At 36.2% G+C, this 15,385-nt stretch overlaps 1 protein-coding gene across 3 annotated transcripts in view; it reads right to left on the reverse strand.

The window, feature by feature from the left end:
• Positions 1-2,253: 2,253 nt before the first annotated feature.
• The window catches only part of PEX5L (peroxisomal biogenesis factor 5 like), a gene marked incomplete at its 3' end in the record, with an annotated part of 41,731 nt that continues 28,599 nt past the window's right edge, over positions 2,254-15,385 (reverse strand). For all 3 annotated transcript variants that reach the window (XM_082487302.1, XM_082487301.1, XM_082487303.1), the window contains 8 exons: positions 15,247-15,342; positions 8,500-8,616; positions 7,420-7,563; positions 6,468-6,538; positions 5,180-5,377; positions 3,716-3,881; positions 3,197-3,354; positions 2,254-2,458 (listed from right to left, as the gene is read on the reverse strand). In XM_082487302.1, the coding sequence (XP_082343428.1) occupies positions 2,254-2,458; positions 3,197-3,354; positions 3,716-3,881; positions 5,180-5,377; positions 6,468-6,538; positions 7,420-7,563; positions 8,500-8,616; positions 15,247-15,342 (1,155 nt within the window). The remainder of the gene's footprint in view (positions 2,459-3,196; positions 3,355-3,715; positions 3,882-5,179; positions 5,378-6,467; positions 6,539-7,419; positions 7,564-8,499; positions 8,617-15,246; positions 15,343-15,385) is intronic.

A 15,385-nucleotide genomic window follows, 5' to 3' on the forward strand; every position in this document is an offset into this window, starting at 1 on the left:
ATATGCCTTTGCTTTACAGCCTCTTCTCAAAGCTGCCTCCCTTCTCTCTTATCACTTTCCAGATTCAATTGCACTGCACCTTCTGCTCTGCCTTATCAATAAAGAGCTGTCATCACACATCGCTGTCAAAGCAAAAGAGCAAACTGTTGTCAGCAGATATGCATACAGCAGCCCACTTAGCTAAAATGACATTCCCAGTCAGTCCTTGATAAGAGAAAGTTGTGGGAATCAGTTATGAAACCCTTAATAGATAAACAGGAATATATATGTAAACAATGAATTAATAAAGCACTATTAAAAAAATTTCTGTAGCTGTTTCAGCATCTCTATTCTGTGGGAGAGAGTGAGGGGGTATGCTTTTTTTTTAATGAGAATTTATTATTTTTATTTAACAAACTATAGTTGGTGATTAGATGCAGTGATTACACTGTCTTACATGGAATTTTCCTTTGAGTGGTTGCTCAAAATAACAGACAGCTGCAAGAAAATTTAGGTTTGTACTGGTGAAACTGTCCACTTCTCACAGAGCTTTTTTCTCTGTGATCTTTGTGGTTGGAATTATTTATTTTTTTTATCCAGCTGATCGAGCTGGACTTTTCTTTTAATGCTGTTTATAGGAAATGTACTATTTGTCCCACTTTAACACATTCTAACAGCTACCTGCACATTGAATTCCTGACCACAGATCAACACAGTAGCCATCTAATTACACTTTTTATCTTTCACTATTTAGGAAAAATATTAAAAATATCAGCAACTGAAAACTACCTCCTCAAAAATTTCTGTTCCTGTCTTTGTTTGACATGTTCACCATGAGCTAAATGTATTTGACTGTAGCCGAATCAGTCCATTCATCATGTGGCAGTGTACTGCCCCCAATACTCTTCTCCATTCACCCAATCAGGGAAAATTAAGATGGTGTATATATATAAATTTTTAAGCAGCTACAAATACCGACGTAATCTAAGGATTTAGTCTGATATCACGGAGGTCACTGAGGCTTTTGCTACTGCTTGCCATAGCAGCAGGATCAAATCTTAGTCTCAATCCTACAAGCATTATATAAACCATTTTTTTCAGGGAAAATGTTCCCTTTGGCATGGTCTGCAGGCAGTAACTCCTATGAAGACTTTTCTTTATTTGCAATAAAGATCTGTGGCTTATTATGTTCTGCAATGACATAATTCACATACAACATGTACGTGCATGCATATGCATGCATGTGTGTAGTACCTGATGGATGCATAATAGAATAATCTTTCTAATAGATATTGCAGTTCATACTGTATTTGCATTTTTTAAACATAAGAATATTGAAGACCCTCTCATCACATTTCAGGAAATGATATTTGGTCCTCTATGCCAACAAGGCTATCCTGTACATTCTCTTGTTAGTAACGAAAATAAAAGCATAGCACTATTTTACAAAAAGAAAGATTAAAGTGCATAAGTACATAGATAGGTGCAGACCCTGCTAGGAGCTCCTTTGAAGCAGACATATTCTGTCCAAGATCAAGGATAGCGGGTTTAAACAGCAACAATTCTAGTGCAAATTACCGCTTCTGCTGGCAACATTTGGCCTTCCCATATGTACATGGTCTAATCCCATAGACCTCCATGTGCAATGTTCCTCTTAACATTGCACATAGTCTATAACTCTATGAGCCCAAATAATTCAAGGTACCTTTGGAAGCAAAAATTTCCTTGACTGCCAATGAGTAAATATATTCAAAACAAAATGCATCCATTTTACATGCACCTATTTTCAGAGCTATGTTAAAAATGGAGCTTGAGAAGACTTTTCAACAAAGAAACCAAAGGACAGGGAATCCATGTTGTAGGGCAAAGTGATGTCAGCATAGTGCGATGAGCTACTAAGCAGGTTCCTTGGATGCATTGCTTGCCATTCTAATGTGCAATAATGGTTATCTAGGTTTGTTCTTAATATATTTTTCTTTGTATAGCTGCATATATAGAGAGATATAGCTTGCATGGGATGAAGATTCTTCAGAAATGGTTATTTCATCTAGTTCAGGGCTTTGTTGGATTAGCCGCAGCTCATTTTGATCCTTTGAGTTTTAATTTATTTACAGTATTTTGTGCTTTTGAACTTTTCCTTTTTGAATAATGTCCAAGAGAATTCCCCTACTGATCTACAGCCATGATCTTTTGGAAAATGTGGTCATTTTGAGATGAGTAATAAAAGAGTTCTCTGTTTCCTAATACAATTTAATCAATTTGTGGATATTTTTATTACGGCTCTAGATTAAAAGCTCTTAACAGAATGTCTAGATCACCCACATTGGCAGCTTGAAATAGTTCTGGCTGGTCCATCATAGACAGAGCAATTCGAAGTGCTGCCCAAATATTGCCTGATAGAGCAGGATGGGGAACCTGTTGTTGATTCCTGCTCTTTCTTTGCAAACTGAGAGCAGTGAGAAAATTGCTGACAGCCTCTCTGTAGGGAAGAAGAAGAAAGAAACAAGCAATATAATTTGCTTAACAATAAGAGTAAAACTTTCTAAAGTTCTATGCTAGACTCAAGTATATTGTTTTACAATGCAGTTCATCAGTCTCTTTGTGTTATTCTTGCTCGATTTTCTTTAAACAAGTGGACGTGGCTTGTAGTAATGCAGAACTCAGTCTGTTCACACATCTGGGGATATTGTCTTCATTTCTGTGTAGCTCCCCTTCATCTTAACTGTCTTGAGCTGACAGTTGGGACCCTGCAATATCACCCTTGATTTCTGAAGGATGTACTGAAATTGTTTTTGACGGCATTAACTACTTGAAACAGTTTAACTGAAGTTGCTCTTCTAAATACAGGCTCTTATATTTTCTTTCATAAAAGCTCTTAAGCATGGGACTAAGTTTATGTGTGAGAACAATCCTGATTATAAGCGTACTTGCACTTAGAGCTAAAATAATGCTTAAGCAGCTTGCTGAATGAGGGATTTATTTTCTTTTAATAGAAATTCAGTGGTTCTGTTATATAGAATTTGTGACTATAAGAAAAATATCATTGCTCTGTTACTACTTTGTAAAAAATAATTACAGATTTTACAATTGCTGAGATTATATAGCTATATTCGTTTTGCTTTTTTTTTTTTCCTGAGATAGCTCCAGCTAGAAAATGAGTTTTCATCTTGGTAGTTACGATCCCTGACTTTTTTGTTTACACATTTTTGTAACTTACCTGTACGCCCCTAGGTTGATGCAGCTTATCCCTAAATTGTATCTGGACCTAATGAAGCCAGGTTGTATTTCTAAAGCACGTGTGTAGGCCTCGACAGCTTCTTCACTTCGATCCCCATTTGCCAAGGTTGCTCCAAGACGGTTCCATAATGTGTAGTCCTGGTGAGAAAATACGTTTTCTACTGTAGGTGTCAAAAAGGGACAAAATAGCTCATTTTTGCTTGCAAATTAAGAACTACAGAAAATAACAGTATTGTATCTTCTTTTAATTTACATGGAAAGTGAGGTTCTGACTTATGATTACAGGCAACTTTATGTAACTAGTACAATTAATCAGCACACAGCTAGAAATTGGACAAGTATAAATCTGCTTCTAAATGGGACTGTCTTGTAATTAACATTTCTATTTCAGGTATTAAAACTTTAATGGCTGAAGTGACATCTCATTAATATTAGTCTGATCAAGAGGAGAGAAAGCCTGTAAAGCTAAATTCTAAAAATGTAAAAGCATAAAATGTACCTCTGGCCGAACAGTTAAAGCAGCACTAAATGCATCTATTGCTCTGTTAAATTCTCCATTCAGGTGGAAAAGAACTCCAAGTCCCGTCTGCAAGTCAGGATCTATCATATCACCGTTCTGGTGAGCAGCCTCCAGGTACAAATCCTTTACTTCTTCAAGTAATGAGCTAGACAAGGGTGAAAAATAACTTGAAGTTCCATCTTGCAGTTCTTTACAAATACTGCAATATTGATTGCATAGCCAGAAATTAAAACTCCTGTAGTGGATTTACCAGAAGTGATATACTCCTAAAATTTGAAAATAAGCTTCTTCAGCTTCATCATGGCAAAGATTTACTTCCAAATGCTGTTGTAAACTCATGTCTGGAATAAAAAAGTTCACCTATACAATGAATTCAAAGGGAGATAACATGAAGCCTTATTAAAACTTAAAAATAGTTTCTCAGGTGTGAAAGAGCGCTTTACTGGCAAAAATTGTAGGAATTCTTAAGAGGAATAGATCGAGTATCCAAGACCCCTGAAGAAAGATGCCAAAATTTAAGACTTCTTTACCCAACTGTAGGCTTCATAAAACCTTTGCACTGACAACCCCAGAGGTCAGTGGGATGAAGCCAAAGTAGAATAAGACACTTAGCAATTATGCAGGACTTGCATATTTTATTTTTGCTTATACTAAATTATCTTGTCAACCCAGGGCAAGGCCTGTCAACCCAGACATAAGGCCTGTCTTCAAAATGACAAGCAGTGAGATAGCCCTAGTGTTTTAGTTCTAAAAATCACGTTTATGCCTTTAATGACTTTATCATGCATCTCGCAATTCAGAGATACTTAGTTATTGACCTCTTGAAATCATGATAAGGGCTGCCAACTCATGAATTTTTTTGTTGTTTAAAGCGGCTGCGAGCACCCATTACAGTATTCTAGGCTGAAGTCAAATAAAATGACTACACTTTCTCTTTGTATAGAAACAGAATGGCTTTTAAACAAGCAGATGCTGCCTCCCAATATTTTCAGTGTCCCACTGCAAAATGGCGGTCATTCCTGGATTCTAGTGGCTTGGTTTGGATATAGGAAATACAATGAACAGCAGGAAGAATGCACATGAGCAGAGCAGGATACAGGCCCCGTATGGATTTGGAAGCAGCTGAAGAATGAGAATGTGGAAATACAGAGGCAGCAGACAGGGTCAGAGGAAAGCAATGGGAGTTGAGGGGAAACGTCTCTTTTTAGCTGGTGGGGTTTTTTTGGTTTTTTTTTTTTTTACTTCCAGAGTTGGCATAACTTATAGCCTTCAGTCGCTAAACCAAATGCCCTGTGTTGGCTTCCCACTCCTGCCACTAGAGCCATTGAGTCTTCCACCATAGGTAATAGGCTGGACTTCTAAAGAGAAAGGGGGCACAGCATGCACCATCATTCCTAGTGATGTCGTTAAATCTTCCACCATCAGGATTTACACTGCATTTACCTTTCGTCTGAGGTCTTAGACATTCTCCTGGTAAGTGCTGGGGACCCTTTTTTGCTTTTCACTATATACTTGTATTTTGGATTTTGCTTTATCCAGTTTCTTAGAGCTTGATAGGCTTCTTGTTGATGGCCAGTGTTAGTATAACTTACAGCCAGGGCCATCAGAGCTTTTAGGTTGTTTGGCTGTAGTTCCAAGCACCTGGGCAGAAAATAAAAATATATTGAGGTATGTTTTTAGCCAAACACAATTCTTTAATTCTTCCCAAATAATCTGTGTAAAAAAAAATCACTCACAGAAGTAAGATCTACCCAATAATACTTTTAAAGAAGGGACTTTGTCTTATTTTTCTGTGGTAAGTGCATTATGCATATATATACACATACGTATGCGTGCACATTGCTGTGCATACAGACATATATACATAAACGTAAGCATACAAGTTTTGTTTTCATCCTTCTGGTTATGAGTAAATGTAGGTAGATTCATTTTTATAGTATCTGTCTAGTAAAGAAAGAGAAGCTTTATGTGAACAGTTTAATATGGTTTGCCGCTATACAAAAAAGTATTTTGAAGACAAGATTTCTTTTTGTGAACATCACTGTTTCTTGCTTCAAAACTGTGGGGATGAGCAAGCCCTAACTCAGGAAACCCCTTGGATTTCTATCCAGGTAAGCTAATAAATTACATATAAATAAGTTAGAGTGTCTTTAGGTGAAATGACTCAATGGTTAACATTGCTAATGCAATTGAACATGGAGAGGGTACTTGCCTCAAATGGAAACATGAAAACCCACTACAGAAAGATGATAATAATAATAATGCTGATATTTTGGAACTGACATTTTACATAGAAGCATACTGTGATCTTCACATCTCTAGCAACCTGAAAATGCTGACAGTTTAGTATGCAGCAGCTGAAAGGAGCTTGTTCCAATTAAGAAAACTTCTTCATTAAAGGACAGGCTACAGAAAATATGCCAAGTGGCTAGAATATCAAAAAGGCACTTTATTTGCATTATGCCTAATTTATATTTATCAGGCCATGTAACTTTTCTTTTGTGCAACTACTTAAATTACTAGCTAAAATATTGCATTTATTTAATAAAACAGCAATATTAATCACTAGTCATTCCTCAGAAGTCACTGGGAAGATTTCTGTATCTATGTCAATGCTATAGTTAGTTAAATAAATGCTTCATGTTACAAGATAAGTAGATTGTTAAATATACCTAGACCCCCATTACTTAATACTCATCAGACCTCTTATTTGGCAATTATCTTCATCTACCTTTGGAGGGCGACAATGGCTGCCTGCTCATTTTCATTCTCTGCCTGTGTTATACCCAGGAACTGCCAGGCCTGCAAAAATAATCATAATTGTGTTATTTTGTTACACATACCCAACTGCAAGCAGAGTTACAACTAATACCACTGTTAAGCAGCTGAGTGAATAACAATAGCAGATCTTTCCAGCACTAACTACAGTTTTTTCTATGGTGTGCATACCAACAGTACAAATCAATGCAGTTTTGAATATCTTTGGGCCTGATAATATTTATTATCAATGAATGCAAAGGTATTTTGTCAGTGGATGATTACATGCTGATTACTTAAATTTGAGTTACCGTACATTTTAAATGTTGCTAGAATTTTATGGAAAATGGTAAAGAACAATTATTAAGTTGTATATTTTTAAGGCATTCTAGAGGATCTGGGGATTCTCTCTGCTTTTTGAAATACTGCTGCTTAATTTAACGTAGCAATACATCCAAAAAGACCTAGATACTTACACCATAAATATTTTTCATGTTTCACAGAAAACAGACTTTAAATATATACTAATTGAAAACATCAATATTGCAGAAATTGATATAATAACTTTTAAAAATTTGTTAGCATTCTTGTTAAATCAAAAATGTTCATCTTTTCAACAGCAGTGTTTAAAAGATAGTTTGAAAACATCAGGAAAAGAAGAAAAAGGTTGAAATATTGTCTCTTTTCAATGCTTTTAAATGACAACTTGGAAATGCTGCAACTTCCAAAAGAGTTTCTCATCTTATGAAGAGGAGTTCACCTTTATCTATTTCAAGGCATGTACTATTTCAAAACCACCGTTAGCATTCAATCTGTTTCAGTCAGTCATGACCAGCAAAGGTTTGGGCCCCCAAATCATTCCATCATTGCATGCTAAAGGGAGTCCCCTTTTCCTTTACCAGTAAAAGGTACATGATTAAAAATACCTCTGCATCATTGGGTTCTTGAAGAATAGCAGCCTCCAGGTATAAGATTGTAACTGGCAAATCACCTTCTTTCATTTTTTTCAGTCCTTCCTCAAAAGCACCAGGCCAGTCTTTGAAGGGATTCTCAGTATGGAAATAATAACCCTGGAAAAGAGAGGTAATGGACTCATGATGAAGCACTGTAGCACGGAAAGGCAACTCTATAAAATTAAATGACTCACCGTTTTCCAACTGGATGTAAACATCCTTTGTTCTATGAAAATAGTATGAGATTCCCCATGAAATTTCAATGACAGAAAGTGTAAAAAGTGAGCATCACTGGACATTTATGTTTCTGCTCTATATTTTTACTTTAGCTCTGAAGTTATACTTACTGATACTCATGTTGGGCTCCCATCAAAGATAATGGCAACAACTCACACTGACTGCAATAACAGCCGAACTGAACCTAGTGTGAGCCCAGTACATCCAATTTGATGGTAAAGAGCACACATCAAGCAGTTGACTCCCTGTAGTGCTTATAACCTGATGTCTCTTCAGTTAATAGCCTGAAATCTTCAATTAACCTTCAAGGTACAGAACAGTGCTGTAAGCACCTGAGTTTATTTTAGTATTTCTTTAAATTTTGCCTTTTTCTTTTCCTGCCACTGCAGTGTAAAGTGTGTACACTAATATCAGCTACATCATAATATAAATAAAATTAAACCATACAATGGAGGGAATAAAGAAGAGAGACAGAATCTCTACAGTTTCTATCCTCAACAGTGTTTGAATGTGCCAGCCCAGGTTTTTTTTATTTGGTGCTCTTCCTTAAGTGCCTGCCTTCAGAAATGCCCATAATCCATCAGTTTACTTTGTGATCCTTTCAGCTCAATTCAGGCAGTGTGCAAGTCTAAATGTGTTCTCCCTATGGTAAGGTCTTTCAAATCTACCCCGCTCACAGACAGTTAAAGAGGATGAGCTCTTTTGGGTAAAATTAGCTTCCATGTCAAAAGAGTTTTCTTGGGTTCCCTTGAATAGCTGAGGCTCATCTCAAAGTTTCACAGGAAGGATGTACTGTATTAAAAAACTTTGTATTACCTTCTCAATGGTTGAGATGGTGACTTGCCCTGGTGCTTCCTGGTTCTCTGAAATCCAGTTTCTGCGAGCCATTTCTTCCCATTCTGCTTGCATTTTATCCCAAAACTCTGTGTCTGACTAGAAGAAAGAGAGGAAAAAAGGGAAGAACAATGAACAACAAAACTTTAAAATAAAATGTTAAGCTTTTAATTTCTTTCTATGAGTGGTCTGAGTCTGGCAATTTTTCTGAGCAGTATTAATTCTATTAATAATCTTACTGACTGAAATACTACAGCACAAATTTGGAATTCCATATAATTAAATTTCATCTCTTGCATTGGAATGCATTTCGTCAACAAAAAACTCTATCTCAGAGGCAGCGTATGTTCTATTTGAAGCAGGATTTGCAGCAGCTTACACTGCATCTTACTGATGCTAACAGCAAATTGTTATATAAAATTTGAAGGAAATGAATGCTGCTAGTCCCTGACCCCACCCCTGAAAAAAAAAAGAAAAAAGAAAGAATCAACTAAGCATACATGCTAAAGAATAACAATAGATAAAACAGTTTAAAAGAGAGCAAGCATCACAGTGGTATATTCAGAATCATTTTCCGCTATGTAAAACAGTAATGGCAAGGCTTAGACAGAGGGTGGTTGCACAAAAGAATTAATACAACTGGGGCTTTTTGACATAGTGGAGAAATCTTAATATTGATCATCTACTGTGTTGGTGAGAGGAATCTATAAGAGATTATAAAATAGTACAGTAAGATTAACATTCTGTTCAAAGACAAGAGGGAAAAAGGCTTATACAAGAGAAACAGAAGTGATGAAAAAAGGATGAGATTTAGGATGTGTGACGACTAGAATGAGGGAACCACTGTGGCTACTAGAAAATGATGCCAAGAAATAGAAATAGGATTAAAAAAAAAAAGAGGGGAGAATCCAAGTTAAGGTGCTATTTTTTTCAGCCTCCATGCATTAGTCATAAGCCCTGAAAAGCAGTTCCAAAGCAGGATATGTGCTCAGCACCACACACCTTTGCAAAGTTCTCCAGTGCCTACAAGGCCATGGCCAGAACTTCAGTGAACTGACACTACTGAGGGCACAGTTTCTCAGCTTAATTATGTCAAAGACAACAGCACAAATAATTCTGTTGAGGTTTAGACAGAACTATTTGAGAGTGAGGTACTAATCGAAATTAACTGAAGGTATTATAAACCCATCCAGATAGTTTTGTCTGAATCTTCATTACAAGACTGACCGCTTTGCCACTGCTCCACAGGCAGCCATGATTTGCTTAGTCTGTGATTGCATGACTTGCTACCACCCTCCTTAGGTACTTGGAAAGAGGAAAGCACAGGCTATTACCATATCTAGAATGAGTCAGGAACATTTAAGACTAGGTGTGAAGGGTTAGGAGGACTTGCACTGGCTAACATCAGCTGTGGTTGCTGTAAATCATAAGGCTCTTTACAAATGGGAAGGTGCAGTCCCTCTCTACAAATCTAACAGGCATTTTCCTTTGGCTCTCATTGTAGCATATGCCTCTTGATATCCAGCACTTCCTTCCAGGATACTCAGAATTGTCTGAATTATGCAATTATTGGATCTGTGAAGGTGCCTGCTATGTTCCTCTGTGGACTTGGAAACAAATGTGAATCATTCACTCCTGGAGAGGAGATTTCACTCTTTGTAATAGAAGCGAACAGAACTTGACCACTCTGTTACACAACAACTTCTGAGGTTTCAAAATTTGCTTTCATTCCAAATTTGAAGGAAATACAGTCTTTTAAATCACTGTGAGATTGTGCTGAAATGTCCATTTAGGGTTTGAAAAGGCTAGGATAATGAATCAGATCGTTCTCTCTTTTACTCTTATCAGCCATGACCAGAGGCACCTGAATTGCTTAAACTATCCTGTTCAACACATGTCTCTATCAACTGTTTTGCATTCAGTGCAAACCTGCATTGGAGAAGAAATTACTTGAGCATGTTTTCACTAGCAGTAATTTCGAGATTCAGGGTGAGGTAAAGGAATGGAAATTTCCCTTTCCCACAAATTAATATTAATAAAACTACTGAAAAGTAACTAGTAATTCCTTTTAAAACAGATCAACTTATAGAAATAGTTATATATAGATACATATATATATGATGTTTATATTAGAATTTTTGCTTGTCCCACAAAAATCCCTTATGAACCAATGGTTTGGAAACGTATCAAATCACATTTCTTTAGATTGTAAGCAAGCATATAAGTGGTTTGAGATCTTAAGTTCAAATTCTGCTGCTTAATTACATATTTAGAATTCACACATAAGTTCACTGTGGGCATATTCCACTTAAAAAGCTAATGAATTACTGCACATTCAAGTAGCTATGATTAATGTCTATCTATAGCGAGTCAACGGTGGAGGAAAAATGTAATGGGGAGAAGACCTGTTTTGCTAGAAAGTCTCTCAACTTATCATATACTACTTGGACATGGGCCAGGACCCAACTGTTATTTTGCAATTATAAGCAAAGATTTGCTTGTTTGGGCCAAATGGGCTTAAGTCCCAGCTACAGCTTTCTGAGCTACAGCTGCACTGAGCAACTGGGCCATGTACAATTACAGCACCTGACAAAATGCTATAATATTGCTGTGACAAATAACAATACCAATAGCAGAGCAGTAAAATGTCCTTGAGGAAGAGGACTGTAAATATTACACAGTCTTTGTTAAAAGCCCAAGTCTATTTCAGCTGTCATTAGTAGTAATTTTTTCATTGACTTCAGTGGCAGGAGGGTTAAATTAATATTGAGTGTTTCTGAAAATCTGGCTTTCGATCAAGACTCCTAGATCTAATTTTAAATCTATTTGCTATGTGACTGGTGCCAATTACTTCATTTCAATGTTTTTGCTACCTCAATGCTGGCAAATTACTTTGGACATACCAAAAGTTTTCAGACCAGTTGAACACATTTAACACATTCTCAGATCTGCAACAGTTAAGTGGAATGAAAACTAGGAAAAATGTTCGTACCATCTGACTACCAAGCAGAATATTCTGCATATTGTCAAAGAGGCTATTTTTACTCTTAGTATTTAAAAATATGCTGAAGCAGTTAAACAAATGGGAGGCAAAATATTTCCAGGCTCTTTACTTCCTATCATACACTGAAAAGAGGTGGGGTGGGGGGTGTACTCTCTGGATATTGCTGGTTAATTTCTAAACTTACTTATTTTCATAATTTTAAGAGTAGAATTTTGCGTGTCCTGTACTGCCAAAAATTAACTTGCAATGTTTCTTGACCAATGCATAAGAAAGAAAGATTCTGTGGTTGTTCTTTCTTTGAATTACCAACACAATGTTCACTGAAAGTCACAGTAAATTAAACCTATGTGCAAACTACTTAAGATTTCCTTAGCTGATATCCTCTTGAAACAAAATTTGAAGTATGCCTTTTTTAGTAAAGTTTAGAGATAAAAAATGTATATCAAGACAAAGATTTCTATTGTGATTTGAGAGAGTACCAAATAAAATGCATCTGAATGATGCAAGCTCCTAGATCCTGCTTTAAAATGTGGTTTACACAGTCTTAGGCACATCCAAAAGGGATGTCAAAATAGTGAGACAGGAATACCAAAGGTACAGAAAGGATTCTAGCTGGTATTCATGGGAACCACAAAGATTCTGGACTATGTTTGCCTAGGCTAGAATAAATTAATCCCATCTTCTTCCTACTATTGTCACATAATTTAGCTGTAATATGTTCTGATGCTTCATAACAGTATGTTATACAGCAGATGGCTCATGTGACATGGTGTTGTAAATAAAATGAGGCTGAGAAGGACAGCTTAAAATTTCTTTTGCATAAGCTCACAAAACAGTTTGGTATCTGCAGTTTAATCTCTACATCAGGGAAATGTGGAATAAGAAAATATCAAAATTGCCTTTTTTCCATCTCTGAGACATTTCTCAGTTCTAAGTTTTTGCACTTTCTTGGTTTCATTTTTATTTATTCTAACTGAGTACCAATAGGATGGTGGATGATAAAACAATCATTTTAACAGAATATAGGTACAGGATGGATCTGAATCTCCGTGCTGACATTTTTAAAAGATTCAAAACTACCAATTTTTGGTAAAACACAGCTAATTATTAGAAATATTACGTTAAAACATATTTGATATGGCACTTGGAAATCCTGAAGACTTTAGGCTATTTGTGCTTCCCTCACGTGCATAGCAAAGGGATGAGGCAAAAATCAAATCCAGTTTCCAAGAATGACAGAAAAAGTAGTGAAGCCTGCAAGCACCCAATCACTGCAAGTGAATCTGGACCCTCTCTAGTAAAAAAGCTAATTTACTTACCTCTTTATTCTTAAAAGATTCCCCAATGGCATAGACATCTTTAAACCTTCTTAAGAAAGAATTACCTCACACATCTTCATTAATCTCAAAGTCTGACATCTTAAAACCATTCCCAAAGCTCTAATGTGAATACTGGGTGGAGGATAAAGTTTGGTGTCTTCATTTACTGAATTGTTAATTAATTCCTTTCAAACTAGGCCACAAAGAACCTGAGATTTGCTTCCTTTTCTTGATCAGTTTTCTGGCTAATCTTACCACTTGGAGCTTTCCCACTTGAAGAATATTACAGAAATATCCAAAGCGTAAAAGATGAATTTTTGAACTGTATCTATTCTCCACTTAAGAAAGCACTAATCTTTCTGAGATGGGCTGAAATTTATTTCAATCACGGTAGCTTTCTTACCACTTCATTTTAGATAGGATGAAAATGCAACTCTTTTCATATGTAAATAGAAATAACTGCTCTATAAGGTCTTGAAAAATCCTTTCCTTTACATTTTAACTACCTGGTCCAAGTTTCTATTTTAAGCAGAAAGAATAAGACTGCCAGCTACAGAGTTAGGTAAACATTTAATTAGATTCTTTTTAATAGCTGTTTTTGAGACTGCATTAAAGCATTTTAACAACTTGTCTTTGTTGCCTCAGAATAACCTTTTAATGTGCAGGTTGTTTTTTTTTACAATATCTTACCTTCTATAACATCTTGTAAGCCGTTGTTGGCCTGAACTCATGTTTCTTTCTGTGGAATGTCTGGGAACTCCCCATCACACACGTTTCTGACAATTGCAAGAGTACTGACATCATTTGCTTAACCACTAACCCTAATGCAGAGATGTTCATTATCAGCTTCCCTGTGTCGCAGTCACAGATTACAGCACAACATGTCCACAACACCTTAAGGATCAGTCTGCAGTGCAATTAGGAACATCTAGTGCATCTTAAGCAGTGGCAATTTGAAAGCAAGTCTCTCCTTTCCTGCCAGGAACAAATGTGTATGATGTGTGACATCAAAAAAATCTATTGTACGTCACCAGCAGCTGTTTATAAAGAATCTATTTGATCAGGAAAAAAACAATGCACTCAGAAAATACAAGAAAAAATGCATTCAATGTATAGTTCAGCTAACTTACTGATTGTGTCTTTTTTAGCCTTGTACGCTGAGACAAGAACTTGTTTTTGTGCAATAAGATCCTACGAAACCATGGTAGAAACCATGCAGTCTTACCTTACCATATCATGAAAAAACCCTACAAATCAAATTAATTTCTTAAATATGAAATTCTGTTTCTAGCTAGAAGCCAACATATGATTTAGACTTAGTTTTATTTGTAACCAAGCAATATTGATTTAGAATAGTTCAACTGCCAGCACTGGAATTACAATGGCATAAATCTTGAGTTAGAGGAGTATTAAAGTACAGAAACATTTTAATCGAAATGTTCCCTAAAGTGTTCTAGATGTTTGGAGACTAATGAGACTGCAGTTCATAATAAAAATAATCAATTTTGAGGAATTGGTTTCACAGCCTCATCCTTTCCATCCTAAAAATTAATTTCAGTGACTGTTACGTAATTCAGCCTGAACTTTTGGCCTCGGTGGGATGCAGCTGCCTTGTCTCTTTGTGGCAATGGAATTTTGAAGGGTTACCAACTGAATCCCTGAGAAGATGTGATGCTCAAGATTGATGCCTATATCTAATTTTTTATTGGATTCTGTTAAAAAAATATGTATTCTACCTTGTCTCTAGACAGGATTAGGATTTCAACTGGTACTAGTGGTACAGGACAACACTTAAGAGACATTTTTCATATTGGAAAAGTAGTAGTTAGTGAAAAAAACAGAAGTGCAATAGGAGAGGGAGGGCAATCCAAATACCTGCACCTTTCCAAACTAAATTTATTTGTCGGGAAACGAGTGTACTCCTATGTTTAACACCCTGCCACTAATTATATAAAACCATTGGTGCATGGTAACGTGCAGTTACCCATTACAGCAGGTAATCATTCTGTTTACCAATGATTCTGAATTCCAGTATCACTGTGGATAGTTGGTTTGTGTCTAAGCTTAAATAACTGATTGCACACATTCAGTTGCTGGGGAAAAACGGTTTCACTCTTATACTTTAAGTTTGGAAGTACTTACACTTATGGGGAATTTTTCTTGACCCACTTGCTACAGCAATAAAAATTGAGCTTGAAAAGTTGGTTCTGTCTAATCTTCATTTATAGCAAAGGTTATTTTTTTTTTAAGAGAGAAACTGCTATTTTAAATGTGTAACTCCAGAAAATGTATCTTTTCCCTGCTTTAAATAATCCTGTTCCAACTTTCTCTTATACTTGTGCTTCAAGATGAATAAGAAATCCGTAGAACATCAGCTGAAAATGAAAACAGTAAATGAAGTAATACCTCAACAGCTGCCTTTGCTCTTTCAAATTCTTCCTCCAAGGAGTGATTTCTGGAGAGAAGAGGCCCTCCCCAACGCTGCTCCTTAGTCGATCGTGCCTAAAAAATAGAAGAATAAATCAGAAAGGGATGATATACTCTC

This window comes from Vanellus vanellus (genome assembly GCF_965231255.1).
Source record: "Vanellus vanellus genome assembly, chromosome: 8".
NCBI lineage: Eukaryota > Metazoa > Chordata > Aves > Charadriiformes > Charadriidae > Vanellus > Vanellus vanellus.